This window comes from Haliotis rubra, unplaced genomic scaffold (assembly GCF_003918875.1).
Source record: "Haliotis rubra isolate DU_JTF1 unplaced genomic scaffold, ASM391887v1 Scf249, whole genome shotgun sequence".
NCBI classification, from domain to species: Eukaryota; Metazoa; Mollusca; class Gastropoda; order Lepetellida; family Haliotidae; genus Haliotis; species Haliotis rubra.
The window spans coordinates 1,307,540-1,333,845 of record NW_025766547.1 but is presented as its reverse complement, the minus strand read 5'-3'; the positions used below and the strand labels follow the sequence as shown (position 1 = coordinate 1,333,845).

At 39.4% G+C, this 26,306-nt stretch overlaps 1 protein-coding gene across 5 annotated transcripts in view; it reads right to left on the bottom strand.

Annotated features, from left to right (window-relative positions):
• LOC124279272 (neuronal acetylcholine receptor subunit alpha-10-like) overlaps positions 1-26,306 on the bottom strand; it is a 143,275-nt gene that overhangs the window by 28,454 nt on the left and 88,515 nt on the right. The window contains exon 6 of one of the 5 annotated variants that reach the window (XM_046715099.1): positions 3,715-3,905. The exons of 3 other annotated variants lie outside the window; for them this stretch is intronic. In XM_046715099.1, coding sequence (XP_046571055.1) covers positions 3,715-3,905 — 191 coding nt within the window. Of the gene's footprint in view, positions 1-3,714; positions 3,906-9,807; positions 9,839-26,306 lie in introns of those variants that run through there. One more of the 5 variants, XM_046715100.1, reaches the window with a different exon arrangement.

Genomic DNA, 26,306 nt, shown 5'->3' with positions numbered 1-26,306 from the left:
TGTCTGGAACGGCAAGCCATACTCTTCTTGACTCCATTCAGCGATCTTCCAGTCCGGACAGTTCTGATATAGTCCATCCTTTGTCAGGTAAGTCAGGGGTGGCAGCAAGACAGGGGTGGAAGGGAGCCACATGTTGGAATGGTAACCTGATATCATTATATACTCATACAACATGAGGAAAGTCTAGCAAATATACATTTAATATTGAACAATGACAGAATACCTAGTCGTGACTATCGTCGGAAACAAATTCCGTTTTTTTGTGAAGGGAAGAATAGCTGTGTACATGGATATCAGGAAATGTATATTTATTCTTATGTGTGTATATTTCTGAATGGAGATTGAATTGTTTTACTTTGAATCAATGAAAACTGATGGAACGATTAAATGGGACCACATGCAATCAAAGTCTGTGGAACTAACGGTCAAGCTGCTACCTTCACAACTATTCAATTGTTCATGATTTTCTTCAAAGTCATTTCCTTTTATATTGAATGGGCCAGCAAGTAAACTGATTCAATATTTGTGATAATGAGACTGAGGTGTTTCTGACGGATAATTTTGGATGTCATTCTACAAGGTTATTTATAACTGAAATTATCTTGGGCAGGACGTGTTCATCGGATTGTGAGTTTATAGCAAAAAAAAGACACTTTAAATAGTAATAGAAAGCTCAGTGAAATTGATGACATGTTGAGTATATAGCGTTGTTTGACACTTAAGTGATGATGTACGCATTTTTCATGAATGGCTGAGCGTTGCAGAGTGTCGACAGTGAGTAATATTTCATGGGGGATTAGAATTAGACCAATATGACCTTTACAGGTTTTAGCTGTGTTGGCCGGTTCCTATGGTAAGTCCAGTCGTTGTGAAAACGTATCGGAACACCCAACGTTTACAGAATATCAATGTATCTGCCTTTTGTCTTTCAGGCATGTGTTGAGCCGGACGTTATTTACCCAACGGCCTTGAACCCTGTCCATCGACGGACGCCAGGACGTAAACCATGTGGAACTTGTCCTGCTCCTGAAAAGCGCTTAACGTAAGATAGTAATCACTCATGTATCTGAACTATCTCATCGTGCTGGTATATGTTTCCTTGAAGCTCTGCCAAGCTGCAATGTTCCCCGTAACTAGGGACAGATAACTCTAAGCAGTTGCTGTGGGCAACAGTAGATATTTTACTAGCACATCAACACGTCAATCATTTACCGTCATTGACAATCAGTACCAATGTTAACAACAATTAAATGGCTTTTAACACAACATTCAGGGTTATACTGATATTGTCTGACGTATTATTCACTACCAATATGTTAAAACAATCGACTATCACATAACGCAACATGCAGAGATATACCGATATTGTCTGACGTATTATTCACTACCAATATGTTAAAACAATCGACTATCACATAACACAACATGCAGAGATATACTGATAGTGTCTGACGTATTATTCACTACCAATATGTTAAAACAATTAACTATCACATAACACAACATGCTGAGATATACCGATATTGTCTGACGTATTATTCACTACCAATATGTTAAAACAATTAACTCTCACATAACACAACATGCAGAGATATACCGATATTGTCTGACGTATTATTCACTACCAATATGTTAAAACAATTAACTATCACATAACACAACATGCAGAGATATACCGATATTGTCTGACGTATTATTCACTACCAATATGTTTACAAGAATGTACTGTCACTCAACACAATATACAGGGCTAAACTGATATTGTCTGACCTATCTTCATTAAAAATCCAATACAAATGAGATAATAAATAAATAAACAGAAATCCTGTTTGAACGATGTTAACCAGTTGTTCGTTTTCTGGCGCACTGCACAAATGCATCTGTTTCAAAATGTCGTAGCTTTCTAAAGCAATTAAAAGCAGAATGCTCCTGCAAGCTGTGTCAACCATGTCAAATGTCCTTCAGCATGTCGTCATAGTTACGTTTCTTGAGGACAACTGGAAGTGGAAAATGTCGAGACTGAATTTGGCTACTGGCAGCATTGTCACAGGACGTCTTGAAAGTGGATAGTCCCGTTTGCAGTTGAAGGTCATTTCAACCTAAATCATGGAATCTGTGCCGCGACTACCGCTTCAATTATAACCCAAGATTGTTCAAGAAGTGTTACCACCTATTCACAAGACGGCTGCCTCCGGGTCTCTCCTCTTGTTATGTGGTTGTGTTATTCATTGTGCAACAATGTTCCATGTGTAACAATTCTACGTAATAGTTAGAATCTATGTAGATAAATCTTAGTGATTAAGAAGGGGCGAAGCCACTAAGATTTCTCTACATAGATTCTACCTGACTTAGAACTCCACCTACTTTTGATTGACAGTTATGAAGTGACGTCACGTAATTTCTTTACCTCACAAATTCAAATGTGCGTTCTGAAGTGGGCAGCCATGGACGAGCAGTCCGATTTCGTGAATTCTGATTTGCTGTTTGACACTTTTCAACAATACTTACTTTGAATGTACACAAACTCCAAATCTAGCCCAGTTGCTGTCTATTCCATCTCAAGATTTTGTAAAACATGAGGGAAGTGACGGTCGTTTCGCCCCACCTGTATCATCCTATGATATCAAAAAAGAACAAAAGTAAGCGAAGAAAACGCGACAAAACAACCAGTGGGAACTAAATGTTTAGAAAGACTGGGAGTAGTACCGAAAATGAAAACATTGTTGTTGTGTATCTTTTGACCAATCGGCAGCTTGCTAAATGCCCGCTGAATGCCGAGTTCTTAATCATTAAGAGCCTATTGACACAGGGAAATGGAAACATTTGATTGGTTTAAAAAGTAGGTTGAGTTCTAAGTGTGGTTAGTCAGTGAGAGGCAGTGGTGTGCTTTATTTAGACGTGCTTGTGCTATATATAGACAAACTTCAGGAAGGTACTACACGGTACTCCAACTATATAAGCCTTTCACTATATTCTGACCAGGGAGATGGAGAATCTTCTGGTGTATTTTTCTTTGGGACATATGGGCAGCTAAGACCAGCACTTGTGCGGAAAAATTCTTACCTTAAATACTCAGCTTGGGCCTTAGTTTGGAAACTCCATCATTGCTGCTATGAGGTTAATATTACACTCTGTCCGTATTGCTGTAATCACTGCTTTTAAATTTGCCAGTCATTTTGTACTGCCACTGTAATCCCTTTGTGGTGATTTGTAAGCTTAGTTATCTTATTATACCCTTATACAAATAGTAGCTAGGCCTACTGTCTGACTAGCAAACACTTTAACCAATGGGCTACCATTGAGTCTATGAGAACATTACACAAGTCGTACAAAGTGTGACAATGAGAAATATGATCGTCAGAGCTCGTTCGAGAACGATGGTCAGCTGTTTCCATTCGTATGTAGCCTCGGCAAGACTGTCTTGTGTTGTGAGCCTCCTCTTGTGTAGGTCCACGGCCTTCTCTATCGTGTGGAGCAGTCGGTTGAGAACATCCACCACGTTATTCCCTCCACCGGGCTGACCCTCCGTCATGGTGGGTGCTGGTTTGTCTGCATTCATGGCTTCCTCATCCGCAGGGATTAGGACCTGTGTGTTAAAATCAAGCAATAAATTCCGGGAAACACAAATAAATACTGGTCACGCTTTCAGTGCAGGTTTCCATCAACCAAAATGAACTATTTCTGACATTATCACAGAAGGAACATTAAACATACCATGTTCTCGTCGGTAGACTCTGGTGGGTCTATTTTGATGAAAAGGATCCTCGCAAGACTATTAAAGCACACAGTTTTCACAAGCCGTGGGAGTCTGTGTCCTCTCGTCCCTCGGTGATGAATATTCATAGTGAACACGGCCAGACCAATACTCAGAGACACGATGACGATGTTGATCGCAAAGTACCGACCTACAGGTGAAAAGCCTATATTAAAGACATTTGATGGGGAGAATGCCAGTGTGATTCCCAGAAACAAATTCCATTGCTGTACATGAATACATTATGACTAGCAATGACAAGCAATGCACTCACTCACTCACTCACGCACTCACGCACGCACGCACGCACGCACGCACGCACGCACGCACGCACGCACGCACGCACGCACGCACGCACGCACGCACTCACTCACTCACTCACTCACTCACTCACTCACTCACTCACTCACTCACTCACTCACTCACTCACTCACTCACTCACTCACTCACTCACTCACTCACTCACTCACTCACTCACTCACTCACTCACGCACGCACGCACGCACGCACGCACGCACGCACTCACTCACTCACTCGCTCACAAATGCTATGTATGCATTTGATGGGGAGAATGCCAGTGTGATTCCCAGAAACAGATTTCATAGCTGTACCTTGATAAATGATTATTTTATGTTGTAAAGCCGCACCACCAAATGGTATGGCGTATAGTATAGAGTGTACATTTTGCATCAATATAGCACAAATATACTATCAATATAGTATAATGTAGAATAATGTAATATATATATATATATATATAGTTTCAATGTTGTTTTAATGTAGTATAAATGTAGAAATAACATAGTATATATATATATAGTTGAATGTTGTTTTAATGTAGTATAAATGTAGTAATAATATAGTATATATATAGTTTGAATGTTGTTTTGATGCAGCATAAATGTACTTTATAATACAGTTTGAATGTTGTTTTAATGTCAGCATAAAAATAGTATAAATGTAGGGTACGTATGGCTTACTGTAACATATGTTAGAAATGTCACTCACTCACTCACTCAAAAATCAATTTATTTTTTCTAGTATTCTTTTAAACCGGGGGCACATAATTGTGGTCGTCTGTTGAGGAGCCATCACTGCACAGGGCAACAACAAGATGAGTGAGTTAAACCTACTTCATTCACTCACTGAAACTATTTAAAACAAGAAACAATACAACGTACCAATTAGAGGAATCGCTCGCGACGTCGGTGGTAGCAATGTTGAAATAACAAGCAACAACGCTATCATTGACAGAAGAGAAGTGATTCCAATAGATATTTTCTCTCCAGATTCGTTCGGCACCAGGAGTCCCAGCAGAGCCACCAACGTGATGATGAGGCAGGGCATCATAAGATACATCAGGAAGAACAGGGGCCGCCGTCTCAGGGTCACTGTGTACAATAATGTAATGTAGGGCTCCGGGCAACATGTGTAATGCAGGACCTGCCGGGAATTTGTATATGAGATCAGCACCCATTCCGCATTGGAAATGTATTCAGATAAGGATGGTGCCCCTTGTTCACCATTTGAGATATTGAGTTGATCGCCAGTGTATGTCCACGACTCGAACATCATCCGGCATTCTTGTTGGTCCATGGGAAAGGATGCAACGTCGATTATACACGACGTCTTCAAGATGACCTGGTAGTGCACCACTACGTTTCCACTTGACCTCAGAATGGCGTTGTTTATTCCGCTTGGCGATATTTGATTACCTTCAGCTCTGCACCGGAAGTGAATATAAATTACCAAACACTTTCAGTCTATATATGTAAATAGTTTAAGAGGCTTCAAACAAGCCGTTAACTTTGAGCACTGAGGAATGTATGTGTTCAGACATATCTAATATATACTTGAGTCACTTTACCTCGACTGATAGCATTACCCTCCCTCTCTCTCTCTCTCTCTCTCTCTCTCTCTCTCTCTCTCTCTCTCTCTCTCTCTCTCTCTCTCTCTCTCTCTCTCTCTCTCTCTCTCTCTCTCTCTCTCTCTCTCTCTCTCTCTCTCTCTCTCTCTCTCTCTCTCTCTCTCACTCTCACGCTCACTCAAGTGTTGTCTTTATCGATATCTAGTATTGTTTTCTGTTTGAGGCTATTACCTTAAATAACATCTTATTCAAGCCAAGAAGCTAACATTAGTATAGGCTATCATAATGGTAATGTAATAACAATAGTTTAAAATAAATTGTTTAGAGAGGAATACCACTTTGTTCAAGTAATATTATGTACAGAGAATCAAGAACACGGCAAAAATGAACTATTTCTAAAATACTTTCATCATAATACAAGCAATGATTACCAGGGTGGTACGGATATAAATATATTTGACAAACATCCCATTCACAGTAGGATAACTAACATTATTTTAAACTAGCTATATTTTATTACACTGCACAGTCTGATTCCGTTAAAACATTTTGTTTTCATGGATATAAATGTACGTCCAGGATGAACTACTTTAAAAAATACTCTCATCATAATACATAGTTTAATTGACATCAGGAGGTACTTACGAGTTTTGAATTCTCATGTCAGGCATCCATATGGCGTCAGCTGGGACACGGATCTCTGTTACGTTCTTATGTTTTTCTGGTTGCCATGCTAACGATGCATCCTTCCATCTCTAGGAAAAGATGACAAAAATATATCTCTTTTTATGTTTTATTGAGTATTATTGCTTTAAGTCTGGTTTGTACAGTAATCCTTACATCTGCAGAAGTGGAATTAGCTTTTGTAGCAAAATACCAATAAAGGTCTTTAAGGAACACATTATCACAGATCTACTTGCTGTAACCAGGATCATCACTCCACATGTTCTCACCTCAATGCTTTTGGCCCGGATGTGGGGTAGGAGTGATGTGTGTGTACTTGCTTAAGATATGGGGTTGTATCTAACTTTCACATGCACAGAGCAATATACTTGTGCAAATCAACCGCTGCCTTAAACTGAAGCAGTGTGTTGAGAAGATAAAAGCTGAGCACACGTTTCACACAATACATTGCCCTGTGTGAGATGTGTTATTGGTCTGTGGCCAGCCTATTGTCGTTGGTTTCAGGTACATAGTGACAGATAGTTCACATGAACCACTACCTGCATTTCTTTATTGGGCTTAGTCCCACACGAAGCTAGTACGTTGTCATGTAACCGGAATACTGTTCAAAACGGCATAAAACCCATCTCTCTCACTCACTCACGCATACGTACCAAAGATATCCAGCAGTTTGTAGTTAGCACTTGCTTTTTCTCGTCCTACAATAATTGAAAAGGGATTATGACGTCATCAATTCATAACACTCCATATTTAAAAATCAACCAAAGTAAACAAAGGACTTTATTTGTTTTATTTCTGAGAGCTGAATCATTTTAAAACTACAAATATATTAAGTAGATCAGCAATGATGCCCTGTACTACCTTCTTTCAGTATATAACCTTCACATATCATTTATCATGTTCTTAGTGTTTTTCCGGTAAAAATGAAGACGAATTTCACATATTAGCTTGTGAAGCTTTCTCTGCCTGCCAAAAGAAGTATTTAAATGTGCAAATGATTCCACACAACGATGTATAATCTACTTAATTGTTATAATGTTGATATTATCAAATCTGTTGCAATTTTCATAAAGCATTTGATGTCCATTCTTAAATCCATCCTTGATAGTCTCCAGGGTAAACGTTCCGACGAATCTCTACTTGTACCCTGGATGCATCTGTGGCACGGCCCGATAATTGTATTACCTCCCTTTCTTGATCCGCCTTCTCACAGCAGCCAATCAGATAAGCCGTTACAACCGAGCTTGCCAGTGTTAACAAAGATGGCGGACGCAGCCGCGAAGGTTTGCTCGCTGTGCGACTCAATTTTAGCGAAAAAATCATACAGACAAATTGACAGGTTTGAAACTTTCAAAACATATATGCAAGATCTCCTTCTACCGCTTTCAGGGTACCTCTGTAAAAATTGTGTTGCCAAGTTTAATCAGTTAGATAAAGAGAGCGGAAGCGAGTTATTATGGAAGCCTTGTGATTGGTACTCTCAAGTTCCCAGGGTAGACACTTGATTGGAGAAAACACCAGCAAAGGGAAGAATAAATACATTTATCAGGCCGAGACGTAGATGCATCCAGGGTGCTAGTGGAGATTTATTGGAACGTATAGCCTGGAGATTATCCAGGATGTATAAAATCACGTGTAAAACCTCATGTCACGTGACCAATAAACATCTTCAGTTGTACTTTGGGCCACTGGGTCTCACCTACTGAATAATACCTGTCTGTCTGTCTGTAAACACATCGCTTTTTATCTTGACAATTTCAATATTAAATGAAAATATATCACTCTTTCTCTTAAACTGTTCAATATAAAACGTAAGCATGCCGCTTGTTCTCTTGAACTATTCAATATGTAACGTAAATATATCACTATTTCTCTTGAGGTATTCAATATATAATGTAAACATGTCACTATTTCTCTTCCACTTTTTAATATATAATGAATTAATGCCTAATCCATTATCCAACGTAAATGTTCTAACTGTGGTCAGGTACACTTACGATATCAGATATCTCGACAAGGGTGAGGTCCATCCTCACATCCAGGGTGGTGTTAGGACCAAAGGGTTCAACACGTTTGTCGTAATATCGAAACAAATCAGCAACCAGGCGTTGTTTAGGATTGCAAGCTGTAGAGGCTGACAACAGAACAATCTCGGGGATAAACAGGCAAAACCACCCAATGGGACAATATAAAAACTAAACAAAAGACGTGAAACAACAGGACACGAGCAGGGATAGACAGGAGACGTGAAACAACAGCACAACATCAGGAGTAAAGAGATCGGAAACGCAGGGATATACGAGACATGAAACAACAGCATAACATCATTTGTAAGGAGATCGGAAACGCAGGGATATACAAGAGACATGAAACAACAGCATAGCATCATTTGTAAGGAGATCGGAAACACAGGGATATACAAGAGACATGAAACAACAGCATAACATCAGGTGTAAGGAGATCGGAAACACTGTGATATGCAAGAGACATTAAACAACAGCATAACATCAGATGTAAGGAGATGGGAAACAGGGATATACAAGAGATATTAAACAACAGCATAACATCAGGTGTAAGGAGATCGGAAACAGTGATATACAGGAGATATGAAATAGCAGCATAACATCAGGAGTAAGGAGATCGGAAACACAAGAATATAAATAAGACATGAAACAACAGCATAACATCAGCTGTAAGGAAATCGGAAACAGTGATATACAGGAGATATGAAATAGCAGCATAACATCAGGAGTAAGGAGATCGGAAACACAAGAATATAAATAAGACATGAAACAACAGCATAACATCAGATGTAAGGAGATCGGAAACACAAAAATATAAAATAGACATGAAACAACAGCATAACATCAGCTGTAAGGAAATCGGAAACAGGGATATACAAGAGACATGAAACAACAGCACAACATCAGGAGTAAGAAGATCGGAAACAGGAATAACAAGAGACATGAAACAACAGCATAACATTAAGTTCAAATTAACTGAACAACAACACGTGAAAATAGTAACATCCTTATATCTTAAACATTCAGATTACTTTTGACACCAAATATTCGCTTAAACCAGTGACTAGTCTTTATACAGACCCTGAAACAAATTTATCCAAGAAACCACATGCAAGTGTATAATATGTGGCAAGTCTAGATTTCTACTGTTTCAGAAGAAAGTCTCTGGGCTCCTTTTCATGATATTGTATGATTGTAATATAGGAACTGGTTTTCTTTCTGTAAAATATGTTTATTTCAGAGACTAGATGTTAGTCTAACCAGTGACCAATCAGCTGTTTCCCTTAACAGTACCAGGGTCCAATTAGGGATGTTCAGAAGCCTAGATCCTCTCTCTGAGTATGTTTCGTGGTCCTGTAGCATACTACTTGGCTAATTAAAAAAATCGGTCAACGCCTTGCACAAAGCTAATAAACTCTGGTATGACCTAAATGCTATTCAAAGCGTTACGTTCAAACTCTCTGAAAAATTGTCCTTACCTAGCATCCATCCAATGACGAGAAGCACCGCCTTCACTTCCATCTCCGGGAACTCAACCACGCAAGGCTATCGGTGAAGCTGTGTACACCACTAAACGAACATGAAACTATTCCAGCTATCAGTTTTGATCAGCAGATTACTTGCCAGGTTCTAGCACAGGTAGTTGCGGCTGCTGTCGGATTCATTCTGCGGCAGGACGGTGACACGGTGGTATTTAAACAGCATTTCGCAATTATCCATTAACGGCCCAATGATAAACATTACTTTCTATTGCCTATCTTAATGTGGTTGTAAATAGCAAAGGCCGAAACGACAGGGTGTTGACGGTACATTATTTGACTAATGATTGTGCTATTATTGACTTTACAACTGTTCGTGTGTAATAGTTCATAGGAGTAATAATCAATTTCAACAGAGCTCGGTAAATGTGGACGCATGTCGCTGGGTAAACTTTGAATTTGCTGGCATCTTTCTCTCGGTCCTTCAGAGATCTGATGCCCCCATTTAGCTACGAATGGAATGTGATTTAGCCGCTGGTGAGGCTGTCGGTGAGTGGAGTCGCTACGTGTGTAGAAGCGTTTGTTCTGTGTAACAAAAATAGAAAAAAAACTCTCATTTATCTCTACAATTTATGGAGTTGATATGTGCAAGTGTGACATATCTCTTACACTAAGTTCGGCCTAAGTACAGTCTCAATGGTAGGGACACAAGAAACGTGGAAAAGGGACTTTACTGAGGAGAGATTAGTGCAGAAATGAGCAATGATGCAATGCAATGCCAAGTCCAAAACGAATTATTTGGAACAGACCATGGCTGTATGGACATTAGTGTGCGACGATATTGTATTATAAAGGACACTTTTTAAGTGACCAATTTGAAATTAGACGGAGCTTCATTATAAACGATAGCTTGCGTAAAAAATAATAACTTTCATGCTGAAACTATTAAGGATGTAGCTACCATGGAGTCTCACTGTCACTATAAAAAGAAACAGATAGGTGGGTTCATCTCAACAGCAAAACCTGGTCGGGTGTCGCAGACGATCGTTGGGGTCGGGCTTGGGGATAGAGATATCAGCTAAGATACGATAGGCCAATTATACTGGGGAAGTACACGGAATGTCATAACAATTTACAAATAATATCCAGTCCTGTCGATCTTCGCGATCGGGTGGTCATGCCACCTTATATTTTGAGACATTTAATACGATGCGTTTCTATGGTTATCAGGTATCAAACTCTTTTACATATCTCAACATAAACTTTATGAAAAAGATACACTTAAGCTGTTAATCAATAGATGAGGCATAGTCAACACACATGAAAAAGCACAAAATATCTTTGAGATGACCCCTTGGGCGGCTGTAGGCAGCACATGCATTTCATGCCAGGTAAGTCGACGGTCCGTCGTCATACCTGGCTGAGCGACCTAATTGCCATCTATAGTCTGATCTATTGTTTTCAGCAGCTATTCGTATTTTTTCCAAGTTTTGCCCGATTTTACGAGTAAAAATGCTTTTCTGGATATCCTATTACGCATCCCACTGAATGCCAAGTTAGGCCGAAGTGGGTTATTTCGACATATGCTATTTGCAGTTGTGTAAATTTTAGGGATACAGAGCAAGAGCCTTAAAACAGTTTTTTTTCTATTTCCGACAGTACTATTTTTTTTATAGAACATATTTTACAGATAAAACAGTTTACAGGTATAATGAAAAGGAGCCCGGAGAGACTTTCTTTATTTTCAGACTTGCCACATATTCTAGACTTGCATGGGCTTTCTTTGATGTATTTGCTTCATGATCTGTATGATAGACTAGGGTGGAGGGGATGTGGAGGGGGAACCAACAGATGCTTGCTGGAGAAAGACAATAAAGGGGAGGGGGGACAAACAGAAAGCATTGTTATGAAACTCTTCATGCCCAAATCTCCTTAGAATCCGTTCGGATGACCCAGGTTCATTGTTCACTCGGATCCTTCTTTCACAAAGCGATATTCGCTCGTTGACTGTAAGTCACTTTCACTGAATACAACACAGTTACGACGCACATCGTAAGAGTTTTCAGTAATAGTTTTCAATGGCACAATTGGGTACTGGGATTTGCTTGACCTCCTGCCATATGCCGTAACTCTTCCCAGAGGGAATTCTGTGAGCTCGATGTTAGCACGGATATATCACATGACGATAAAAAGCCTCAAACTATTGCCAATATAGGCACATCAGTTGAGAATAGATGCAAACAAGATGGCTACCAAGGGAAAAGGTATCGGTGACTGTTAGTAAATGTACGAGTGAGTGAGTGAGTGAGTGAGTGAGTGAGTGAGTGAGTGAGTGAGTGAGTGAGTGAGTGAGTGAGTGAGTGAGTGAGTGAGTGAGTGAGTGAGTGAGTGAGTGAGTGAGTGAGTGAGTGAGTGAGTGAGTGAGTGAGTGAGTGAGTGAGTGAGTGAGTGAGTGAGTGAGTGAGTGAGTGAATGAGTTTAGTTTTACGCGACAATATTCCAGCTATATGGCGGCGGTCTGGACGATAAATAATCGTGTCTGGTCCAGACAGTCCTGTGATTTCTGTTATCTCTAGCCAAGCTCCTTGCAGCGAAACGGCATATGGTCATATATGGTCATTAATGTGACGCTTCCAATATAGGTTCTAGAGTGTTAATAAGCATTGATATCATCCATAAAGTGTTTGACTTACAATTACATATGATGATTCGGAGCCATGTCGTGTGATGTTTACATTCATAAATCTGTACCAGACAAATATCGATTGAACTCAGTAACCAGAGTACAAAAGGGCCATCGAAATTTGGTCCATTGTCTGTGTAAAATAAAGAAAGAAAAATAAAATAAATATAAAGTTATTTGATTGCTACTTAGAAGTTGGGAGAATTTGGTGACATTAAACCTTTTATGTTTCATGTCGGTCAGGATATTTTCATTTGGGATATATACAACGGTCATAAGCACCACTACCCCTTGTCCGATGTACACGTGTGAGTTTAATCACAATTTCACCCTGGTGTTGTGGGCAATGTCTCAGTTTCACCTCGGTGTTGGAGAAAATGTTTCAGTTTCACCTAGGTGTTGGAGTCCAAATTTCAGTTTCACCGTGGACACAAGACAGCTTGTTTACCTGTGTCTATATATCATTATAACACAACTTACAGGCCATCAACTTACGCAAACAGTTTGCTCTTTTAGAAAATGTAGGCACCCATGAAGAGCCACGGTAGTCTGGTGGTTGAAGGCTGTAAGAGCCTGGAACCGTGTTCCTTTTGCCAAACACACCACTTTAGCCCTTACTTCACTTAGACGGGTGGTACAATCGGCACTATTCTATCAATCGGAAACATTTACCTTAAAATCATTGCTTATTCAGTTGTTTCTTATCATGACCTGTTCTTATATAAACTATCATGTTAGAACTCATTCTGCCTAGAGTCCTATGCCAGAAGGCCGTGGCTTATGGGCCAATCTAGCATTATTGACCCCTGGGTTCTCTTTGTCTTCAGGTAAATGTCTAGGGCAGAACCAGCCTTACTTTTACTCTGTTTGACTATGGTAGCTACCTGTGTCTCTTTTGCTGGAGTATAGCATGCCTGTAACCCTAGTTATTGTAGTCGGCTTCCACTTCAGCACTGTCCTTGTTGACACTCCATGGTAGGTGGGGAGCGGGGATGTTGAACAATTTTACTTATTATGGCAACCTTACTCAGCACTGGTTCTCGATCAAAAATAAAAGAAGACATTTAGATACAGATACCATTTCTTCTTCTGAGGATGAAAGTGTCTCTCAAAGTAATATCGACTCATGGCCACGGTTTCTGGTGGTTAATGTCATTGATGGAGCACCTCTCAAGATTAACCCTTTTGTTGTGTCCAAGGTTGTTGAAGAGATTTGTGGAGATGTCAAGAATGTAACGCGTCTCAGAAATGGATCCCTGCTTGTCGAATGTTCACGGCGTCAACAGTCAATTAATCTTCTCAAAGCAGATCAATTTGGAACTACTGAAATCGCTGTCTCTGTTCACAAATATCTAAATTCGTGCAGGGGTGTCATCCGTGATCGTGCCAGGTGTCTTTCTGACATGTCCGAGGATGAGATAACATCAGAACTCAAATCTCAAGGAGTCACGTCTGTGAAAAGATTCACCAGAAAAGATCAGGACAGAGTTGTACCAACGACCACATATCTTCTTACGTTTGCACTTCCCAAAGTACCATCATCAGTCAAGGCTGGTTATTACAACATCGGAGTGGATGTACATATACCAAATCCACTCCGATGTTATAATTGTCAGAAGGTTGGGCATGGGGTCAGGTCGTGTAATAAGTCCCCAACTCCCGTCGCAGTAAAGATCATGAAGGTACTACCAGTACAGATGATATTAGGTGTGCTAACTGCAACGGTGAGCACTTCTCTTCATCAAAATCCTGTCCATTCTACCAGAAACAATCACAAATACTCAAACTCAAGTATACCAATATTGTTTCCTTATCTGAAGCAATTAAATTACTGACTCCGCAAACTGTTACTACTCCATCCACAATCTCGTACTCTGCTGCCTTTTCATCTTCAACGCGCACTGTTGACACAGCATGTCAGACTGACATCTAGCTGGGTTACAGACAAATAATCAATGTCTTCAATTGCTAAACACGGCAACAAATTTTTAACGTCTGCGTCACAGACTGAGATTCATAGTAAACGTCAGACTGCACCCGAACCAGTCTATTAATCTGAAACTGAGACAGCAAAGTTATCACAAAAAACTGTAAAACTGACAAGCAAAGAAAGGAAACAATTAAAGAAGAAAGTGTCAAGGGCCCTCAAACATGTAGAGGTGCCTTCCCCATTAACATCCCCTGTAGTGGTTCATAACAACTTTGAACCTTTAGACATGGAAGTCAATCCATCTCCGCCAACTCAACGGAGAGGATCTTCCTCAGGATCACGATCTCCAGTTCAGCCTCCATGAGCTGCTCTTTCAATATTCTTCAGTGGAACTGTAGAGGCCTTTGCAACTTTTAATTCAAGACTTCAAGCCATCAGCATTATGTTTGCAAGAAACCTATCTAAAATCCACGGATAAATTTGATATCAGACAATATGATTCCTACAACTGTTACTCACCTCCAGGTGATAAAGCTATTGGAGGATCTTCTATTTTAGTGAATCGTGGAACTATCCACAGTCTTGTTCCTCTCAATACCCCTCTTCAGGCAGTTGCGGTCCGTGTTACGTACTCTGCATATTGTTGTTACCTTGTGTTCATTGTATATTCCGCCATCACCGTCTCTGCAGCAATCTGATCTTCATGCTTTATGACCAACTCCCCAAACCATGTCTTATCATGGGAGATTTAAATGGTCATAACCCGCTTTGGGGTAGTAATAACACCAACGCAAAAGGAAAGATTCTTCAGGATTTCTTCACAAATACTGATTTATGTATGTTCAATGATAATTCTAACACATATCTTCATCATGCAACTGGCTCATACTCCTCTCTGGATTTATCCGTTGCGGATTCCAGTTTATACAATGAATTTGAATGGTCAGTCCATGATGATCTTTGTGGAAGTGACCATTTTCCCACTATACTTTCAGCCATAAGCCCTAGTGATGCTGCACCATCGTCTAGGTGGAACTTTAACAAGGTAGATTGGTCTTTATTCGAGACCTATGCACAAAAAGATTAAAACCCAAATTCTTTCTAAATGTGTCTGATCATATTTAGATGTTTTCTGATGAATTAAATATGATTGCTGATGATTGTATTCCCAAGTCCTCTTTGGTTCCACACATTTGTAAGCCATGGTTTACTTTTGACTGCAAACAAGCTAGAAAGGCTAGGAAAAAGGCAGAAAAATATTTCCGTCGGCACCCAACAGTCAAAGTCAAAGATCTTTATTATGCATGAAGGCCACCGGCCCATATACATATAACATATGTACAATCAAAATATATTGGCAAAATAGTCCATAACTTGAACCAATTTAAAAGTTCAACAAAATAAACGACACTCATGGCGACATTATGTTTCTAAAATTTACTCACGAACACCTATTTCTAAGGTATGGAATATGGTGAAGAAGGTAAAGGTTCCGAATGTGGTGTGCACCATCTTAAGCAGGGTGACACTCTTTTAACAGAAAAATCTGATATTGCTAACAAATTAGGTGAAACGTTAGCCAAACATTCCTCCTCATCCAATTATTCACCAACTTTTCAGAAATTTAAAAACCAGCAAGAAACAAAGAAAATTAATTTTAATTCAGATAATGGGTAGGATTATAATGAAATCTTTTCCATTCATGAGCTCCATACTGCCCTTTGGCAAGCTCATGACAATGCTTCAAGACCTGATAATTTTCATTATCAACTCCTTAAACATCTACCTGAATCATGTTTAGAAATATTATTGAATATCTTTGACAGTATATGGACTGCTGGTAATTTCCCACCATCATGGCGCAATGCCATAATCATTCATATTCTTAAACCTGGCCGGGATCATACGGATCCATCTAATTACAGACCAATTTCCTTAACTAGCTTTGATTGCAAGACAATGGAACGTATGGTTAATCATCGTCTAGTTTGGAACCTTGAAACCAACAACCTCATCACTGACATTAAATGTGGTTTCCGGAAAAATCGTATACCGTCGATCATTTGGTAAGATTAGAGTAAAAAATTCTATGCTAAATAAACAACATTCTGTATAAATTATTTTCGATCTTGCAAAGGCATATGATACGACATGGAAGTATGCCATTTTGACAGATCTCCATGATTTTGGTTTGAGGGGTCGTTTACCTCTTTTTATATCAAAATTTTAAGAAGAAAGACAATTTCAAGTCCGAGTGGGGTCTACCCTGTCTGATCATTACAGTCAGGATCAGGGTCTCCCACAAGGCAGTATTTTGTCTGTCACATTGTTTAGTGTTAAGATCAACAGTTTATCAAAGGTTTTAAATGATTCAATCGATGGATCTCTTTTTGTGGATGATTTTAATATTTATTGTCGTGGAAAATATATGCATACTATTGAACGGCAACTGCAGTTGTGTTTAAATAAAATAAATAAATGGTGTCTTGAAAACGGTTTTAAATTTTCTAAATCCAAAACGAAATGTTTACATTTTTGTAGAAATATAAACCGCATAAAGACCCTGAACTGTTTCTAAATGGCACTCCCATCAAAGTTGTAAAGGAGGCCAAGTTCTTGGGTTTGAATTTTTACTCACATTTAACGTTTCTGCCACATATTAAATCCCTTAAAACTAAATGCCTGAAGGCACTTGACTTGTTGAAAGTCGTTTCCAATTGTAAGTGGGGAGGGGATCAAGCTACCCTCCTACAACTTATTGATCATTGGTCTGTTCAAAACTTGATTACGGCTCCCTCGTATATGGTGGAGCCTACAAAAGCAACCTAAAACTTTTAGATTCTGTTCACCACCAAGGTCTAAGACTTTGTCTTGGCTCCTTTCGAATTTCACCTGTCGACAGCCTCTACGTCGAGGCTGATGAGTCTTCTCTTAACCAACGCCGTATAAAATTAACTTTACAGTATATAACAAAACTATATTCCAACGAGTCAAACTCTGCCTATAACTGTGCCATTAATCCCCTGTATGATGATCTCTAGAACAAGACGTCTTCTTTCGTTCCATCTCTTGGTATAAATGTAAAACCTTTCATTTCTGCTGCTGGCATTGAGCTAGAAAATATAACTCTTTTCCGTCTGCTTTCTTCTCCTCCTTGGCAATTGGTAAAGCCTCAAGTTGACCTTACACTGACAACATTTAAAAAATCAGAAACTAATGAATTACAATATAAACAAGAATTTAATCAATTAAAAAGTAAATATATACATATAAATCCTTATTTACAGATGGGTCCAAGGATGGTGGCGAAGTGGCTTGTGCAGCTGTCATTGGGTCCAAAACAATATCTTCCAGATTTCCAAGTGACAGTTAAAGTTTCACAGCAGAAGCAAACGCAATACTGACAGCTCTTAAATATATAACTAGACACCCGAAATATAAACAATATATAATATTCTCTGACTCTCTTTCTTGCCTTCAGGCTATTAAAAATCTTTCTTGTGAACATCCACTTTTAATAGAAATTATAGAATTATATAATGATCTTGCAACTGGCCAATGCGACATCGTCCTCTGTTGGCTACCCAGCCACGTTGGCATTTCTGGGAATACAATAGCCGATCTTGCTGCCAAGGCAGCACTCAACAAATCTGTGACACCACTTCTTATCCCGTACTCTGATTACAAAGCTAGCATTAGAACCTACATCTGTGATCTGATGCAGAAGATGTGGGACACCCAAGTAGGTATAAAAAACTACATGAAATAAAACCCTATATTGGTTACACCTACTTGAGTTGTCAGTCCAGATTTGATGAGGTCATCATACGACGATGTCGTATTGGCCACACAAGATATACACATGAATATTTGCATAAAGGTGAAGATCTTCCTTTTTGCATCCCTTGTGATGAAAGATCACGGTCAAGCATGTCCTGCTTGACTGTATTGAATATTCCATCACAAGGGATAACTATTTCAAATCACGAACGATAAAGGATTTTCTTAACAATATCAGTTCTCATTTAGTTATTGCATTTTTAAAAGAATTATATTTGTTGAATGATTTGTAAAAGGATAAATATTTTAATATTGGTAGTTTAATTGAGCAGCTGAGATTGTGAGTGGCTGTATCCTCACAGGGGGTTGAAGCTTTGTAAAATTATTGTCTTTCTGTGGAGGTACGTAAGTCCCAAAACATTCAAAGGACATTTAAACATACCATTATTTCTAACCGTAGAATATGTGTCATTTTAATTGATGGCTAAATTGTGTAAACTTGCTGAAAGCTGAAGGGATGGTGTAAATCCAGCTAGGGTCCATGCAGGAAGCAAATGTATTGTAAGTCCCCATGGTCCCTAGTATGGTAATCTACCTTCAGTTGTTGGCGAGCTATAGCCTGTTGTTATATTGTATGGTCATATATAGTTAAAATATTTAAGATTTAATTACAAGTTTTATATTTATATATGTGATAATCTAGTTGTTTTACTCTCCTTCGCTGACAGAATTTTATAATTTACATTTAATTGTTAATATATTTTAACTTGAGTTAGTCACGATATGGCTGAAATATTGCCGATGTGACTTAAAATCTTAACTCACTCAATCACTCAGAAAATGTAGTAAGGGACATACACTAAACGCCAAAAGAAACGTTACCCTCCTACCTTTATGAATAACTTAAAAACTATCAAAGATATGTTAGAAGGTATTACTTTACAAGAAAGCTTAACAACACAGCTTTATGCAAATTACGAAAAAAAATTAATTCTCAAATGCTTTCAAATGCATCTTTTTCAGAAGAGTTAAATTGTCCTATTTTCGTCCATGCCGAAATAATCCAATAATAGTGATTTAGATGTCCAAAAGAAAGTTTGAAATAAAATTCTGCTTTGGGGACAAAGATAAACCATTTAAAGTCACCATTTTCCAACTATTAAAACAAGAAACAACTGCTGTAGTGAGTGTAAAATTGTAAAATTATCATACATATGATTTCAGTCTTTTAAAATATTTACTGCTGATTTGCATTAGTGAAAACAAGTAAAGCGTGTCTTTGATATTGTGAAAAAATGTTTAGGAACGTGTAAAATTATCTTTGTTAACATTTTGGCTTGCAAAGTAACATTTTTCCATTTTCTGTTTACACATAGCAATATCAATCGCCAAAACGCAGCAATATTCAAGCAGTATTTGCATCCATTTCACATGTAGAATGATTCTATAGGGTATGAAGAGAGCCTAAAATACATGATATGATACACAAGTACAAGAAATATGCCACGATTAACAGCCGAAGATAGAGAAAGAGCCACTGGGATGGTGCAGATGGGGTCGACATACAATGCTGTTCCCAACGCCCTCGGATGCCACCGTATCACGGTTATAGGATTTATTCGGGGTTTCAGACAGACTGGGATCACCGTAGACAGACCAAGAAGTGGACGTCCACGCATCACGACGCAAGCTGAAGATAGGTTCCTCCGTCATTAAGGAAGGAGGGTAACGTTTCTTTTGGCGTTTAGTGTATATTGAAACTGCTCCCAGAGCTTTATTACATATTTCGAACACATAGGTATGCCATGGATTTTCAACACCTCTTTAAAGTCTGTTTCGGTAAGACGGATTCTTTATGTCTAAATAACATTGACCAACACCACACTGTATGAATATAGTTAATCTGTATTTCACTGAACACGAGGCATATGTTGCATTAAAAAAGCAGTCGGCTCGGGTAACGTGAATGACCAACGCCACATTGTATACAAATAATTCTGTATTCCATGTTGTGTTCAGCCACCAGCCACTGTGCAGTCAGTTGAATCAAGAGCACCCCTGGAAGTGGGGTTTGTTTTTCCTGGTGAGCTTTGATACGACCCTCTTGGACATGGAGTACATCTTTGAAGACACGGACACGGACACGGAGATGTATTAGCAGTGTCAGGGAATGAATTTTGACATAAAACAGACAGATTCTGAACAAAAGGGATATTGGCCACACAGTGTCAAGGATGTAAAACACTGCAACCAGATACAATGAACCTTCATCGCCCGGAAGTCTCGTTTACTGATAAGATCTTCTACATGAAGACAAACAATATGTTACAACACATCTAGAATTTTTTTATTTAGAAATGTTTCGGATAGGATGCTTTCATAGGAAGCTTCAACTGGGCGCCAGATATACAATATGTCTATAAACTGCTGCTAATTTTGCACTGTATGATGGAACATCCAATGAAGATTGTAAAAGTCACTGTATGATGTAATACTCTTTCTATGGTGCAAAAGTTGCTCAGTGGAGACCCAATTAGTGTGTATGATTTAAACATCATTCAAAGAGATCCATATTAAGACAGAACCTATTTTCTGCTGGATTAAAGCAATTCTGGTAGATATAAAATGCTGTCAGAAATTATTCCTGATAAAATAATTCTTCCAGGAATATCTGCAGAAAACAAATACTGCCAGAAATTTCCTTATGAACACATGAACACACTTATATTTTTGGATTCACCTCCTCAAGGTCTTTCCAATGATATAAAAGATGCCTTTGTTGCTTGTTGCCCTCTCTCTCTCCAGTTGTCACGCCCGGCCTCATTTGCAACAGCTATAAATCAATTTGTTAAACATGGCAGAATATAGAAGTATACTTTGAGCGTTGAATAAGCGCCAGTACAATTCACATTTGGATGTAATATAGTTGACCTAAGATACATGTATAGTCAATTCAAAATCAAACTCAAGGTATAGCTTCTTTAGCCACAGTAGGAAGTTAATAATTGTTGCAAGTAACTCGGCATCTCGGCTCATTATCTGTAGATGATTGGACCTTTACATATCTAAGTATCTATGAAAATACAGATTGTCTTTTGTATCCTGTAGGTCCTATCTGCGCAATGTGTTCTCGGAACTCCATAGTGATACGGTGCAGGAGCAGGGATGTGCCTTGTTTCCTGACTTATCTGTGGTCTCGTAATGAACTGTGTAGTTCCCTGCTGGATAAGCTCTTCCGAGTTGCAGGTTCGATGTCAAGGTCACGTTCAGGAAGTCACGGTTTGGAGAGTCTATTGCCATGTCCTCTGGCCACGTCATGTTGGTGCTTGTTCGGTTTGGTCCAGGATGTGAGATTTTCTTCAAAGTCATTTCCTTTTATATTGAACGGGCCAGCAAGTAAACTGATTCAATATTTGTGATAATGAGACTGAGGTGTTTCTGAGGGATAATCTTGGATGTCATCCTACAAGGTTATTTATAACTGAAATTATCTTGGGCAGGACGTGTTCATCGGATTGTGAGTTTATAGCAGAAAAAAGACACTTTAAATAGTAATAGAAAGCTCAGTGAAATTGATGACATGTTGAGTATATAGCGTTGTTTGACACTTAAGTGATGATGTACGCATTTTTCATGAATGGCTGAGCGTTGCAGAGTGTCGACAGTGAGTAATGTTTCATGGGGGATTAGAATTAGACCAATATGACCTTTACAAATTTTAGCTGTGTTGGCCGGTTCCTACGGTAAGTCCAGTCGCTGTGAAAACGTATTGGAACACCCAACGTTTACAGAATATCAATGTATCTGCCATTTGTCTTTCAGGCATGTGTTGAGCCGGACGTTATTTATCCAACGGCCTTGAACCCTGTTCATCGACGGACGCCAGGACGTAAACCATGTGAAACTTGTCCTGCTCCTGAAAAGCGCTTAACGTAAGATAGTAATCACTCATGTATCTGAGCTATCTCATCGTGCTGGTATATGTTTCCTTGAAGCTCAGCCAAGCTGCAATGTTCGCACGTAACTAGGGACAGATAACTCTAAGCAGTTGCTGTTGGCAACAGTAGATATTTTACTAGCACATCAACACGTCAATCATTTACCGTCATTGACAATCAGTACCAATGTTTACAACAACTAAATATCTGTTAACACAACATTCAGGGTTAAACTGATATTGTCTGACGTATTATTCACTACCAATATGTTTACAAGAATTTACTGTCACACAACACAATATACAGGGCTACACTGATATTATCAGACGTATTATTCACTACCAATATGATAAAACAATTAACTATCACATAACACAACATGCAGAAATATACCGTTATTGTCTGACGTATTATTCACTACCCTTATGTTTACAAGAATGTACTGTCACACAACACAATATACAGGGCTATACTGATATTGTCTGACCTATCTTCATTAAAATTCCAATACAAAAGAGATAATAAATAAATAAACAGAAATCCTGTTTGAACGATGTTAACCAGTTGTTCATTTTCTGGCGCACTAAACAAATGCATCTGTTTCAAAATGTCGTAGCTTTCTAAAGCAATTAAAAGCAGAAGGCTCCTGCAAGCTGTGTCAACCATGACAAATGTCCTTCAGCATGTCGTCATAGTTACGTTTCTTGAGGACAACTGGAAGTGGAAAATGTCGAGACTGAATTTGACTACTGGCAGCATAGTCACAGGACGTCTTGAAACTGAAAATCCCAGTTTGCAGTTGAAAGTCATTTCAACCTAAATCATGGAATCGGTGCCGCGACTACCGCCTCAATTCTAACCCAAGATTGTTCAAGAAGTGCTAGACCAAGAGTTACCACCTATTCACAAGACGGCTGCATCCGGGTCTCTCCTCTTGTTATGTGGTTGTGTTATTCATTGTGCAACAATGTACCATGTGTAACAATTCTACGTAATAGTTAGAATCTATGTAGAGAAATCTTAGTGGTTAAGAAGGGGCGAAGCCACTAAGATTTCTCTACATAGATTCTAACTGACTTAGAACTGCACTAACTTTTGATTGACAGTTATGAAGTGACGTCACTAGCAAGGCCATATGCTACGTAATTTCTTTACCTCACAAATTCAAATGTGCGCTCTGAAGTGGAGAGCCATGGACGAGCAGTCCGATTTCGTGAATTCTGATTTGCTGTGGGACGAACTTTTCAACAATACTGACTTTGAATGTACACAAACTCCAAATCTAGCCCAGTTGCTGTCTATTCCATCTCAAGATTTTGTAAAACATGAGGAAAGTGACGGTCGTTTCGCCCCACCTGTATCATCCTATGATATCTAACAAGAACAAAAGGAAGCGAAGAAAACGCGACAAAACAACCAGTGGGCACTAAATGTTTGGAAAGACTGGGCGTAGTACCGAAATCAGCATGCTTCAACTCTCTTAGAATTTGGTGTAATTCCAGAGGATATTTCTGTGTTGAATAACCGCGACCTAGATTTCTGCATGCAACGTTTCATTCCTGAAATACGGAGAAAGGACAAATCGCCGTATCCCCCTAACACATTGACACAGATCGTATTGGTGTTACAAAGATACCTTCAGCAAGACTGTGGCAGTCACGTGGACCTCACGTCAATAAAAAATGAAAACATTGTTGTTGTGTATCTTTTGACCAATCGGCAGCTTGCTACATGCCCACATAGTTCTTAATAATTAAGAGCCTATTGACAGAGGGAAATGAAAACATTTGATTGGTTTAAAAGGTAGGTTCAGTTCTAAGTGTGGATAGTCAGTGAGTGGCAGTATATACGTGCTATATTTAGACTTGTGCTATATTTATACTTGTGCTATATTTAGAGAAACTTCAGAAATTTACTACACGGTACTCCAACTATATAAGCCTTTCCACTATATTCTGACCAGGGAGAAGGAGAATCTTCTGGTGTACTTTTCTTAGGGACATATGAGCAGCTAAGACCAGCACTTGTGCGGAGAAATGCTTACCCTAAATACTCAGCATGGGCCTAAGTTTGGAAACTCCATCATTGCTGCTATGATGTGAATATTACACTCTGTCTGTATTGCTGTAATCACTGCTTTTGAATTTGCCAGTCATTTTGTACTGCCACCGAATCCCTTTGTGGTGATTAGTAAGCATATATTACTAGTATTTTAGAATATAATTGCTAATTACATCCCATTATTTAGTTGTTTGTTGGTGTCACACAGAGTACAGGCTGATTCCCGGTTATGTACTGTGTTAGTCTCAACGTTGGTGTCACACAGAGTACAGGCTGATTCCCGGTTATGTACTGTGTTAGTCTACTGTGTTAGTCTCAACGTTGGTGTCACACAGAGTACAGACTGATTCCCAGTTATGTACTGTGTTAGTCTCAACGTTGGTGTCGCACAGAGTACAGGCTAATTCCCAGTTATGTACTGTGTTAGTCTCAACGTTGGTTTCACATCGAGTACAGACTGATTCCCGGTTATGTACTGTGTTAGTCTCAACGTTGGTTACACACCGAGTACAGGCTGATTCCCAGTTATGTACTGTGTTAGTCTCAACGTTGGTGTCGCACAGAGTACAATCTGATTCCCGGTTAGGTACTGTGTTAGTCTCAACGTTGGTTTCACACAGAGTACAGACTGATTCCCGGTTATGTACTGTGTTAGTCTCAGCGTTGGTGTCACACAGAGAACAGGCTGATTCCCGGTTATGTACTGTGTTAGTCTCAACGTTGGTGTCACACAGAGTACAGGCTGATTCCCGGGTATGTACTGTGTTTGTCTCAACGTTGGTGTCACACAGAGTACAGACTGATTCCCAGTTATGTACTGTGTTTGTCTCAACGGTGATGTCACACAGAGTACAGACAGGCTTATTCCTTGTCAAGTACTGTGTTAGTCTCAACGTTGAAATAAACACGTAACAGTTCTCACGCTACCGAGACTGTCACACATATGATAAATGCGGGAGCCTGGAATGTGACCCGGTGAACGAGCGCTTTAAACTCCAGGTTCTGGAAAGTACAAGATCATAGTAGATACAATATCCATATGTGGAATAGAAGCAAAGTCTGCCTTCTGATGAGCGAACACTTCAACTGCTAACCTATCCTCGGGTCCTACAGAGTAGAGGATCATAGTAGATGCAATACCCATATGTGTAATAGAAGCAAGGCGTGCAGCCTAATGAGCGAACACTTAAACCACAAGGCTATCCCTTGGTTCTACAGAGAAAAAGAAATCTTATTATACCCTTATACAAATAGTAGCTAGGCCTACTGTCTGACTAGCAAACACTTTAACCAATGGGCTACCATTGAGTCTATGAGAACATTACACAAGTCGTACAAAGTGTGACAATGAGAAATATGATCGTCAGAGCTCGTTCGAGAACGATGGTCAGCTGTTTCCATTCGTATATAGCCTTGGCAAGGCTGTCTTGTGTTGTGATCCTCCTCTTGTGTAGATCCATGGCCTTCTCTACTGTGTGGAGCAGTCGGTTGAGAACATCCACCACGTTATTCCCTCCACCGGGCTGACCCTCCGTCATGGTGGGTGCTGGTTTGTCTGCATTCATGGCTTCGTCATCAGCAGGAATTAGGATCTGTGTTTGAAAATCAAGCAATAAATTCCGGGAAACACAAATAAATACTGGTCACGCTTTCAGTATCAGTCCAGGTTTCCACCAACCAAAATAGACTATTTCTGACATTATCGCAGAAGGAACATTAAACATACCATGTTCTCGTCGGTAGACTCTGGTGGGTCTATTTTGATGAAGAGGATCCTCGCAAGAATATTAAAGCACACAGTTTTCACAAGCCGTGGGAGTCTCTGTCCTGTCGTCCCTCGGTGATGGATATTCAGAGTGAACACGGCAAGACCAATACTCAGAGACACGATGACGATGTTGATTGCAAAGTACCGACCTACAGGTGAAAAGCCGATATTAAAGACATTTGATGGGGAGAATGCCAGTGTGATTCCCAGAACCAAATTCCATTGCTCTACATGGATACATTATGACAAGCAATGACAAGCAATGCACTCACTCACTCACTCACTCGCTCACAAATGCTGTGTATGCATTTGATGGGGAGAATGCAAGTGTGATTCCTA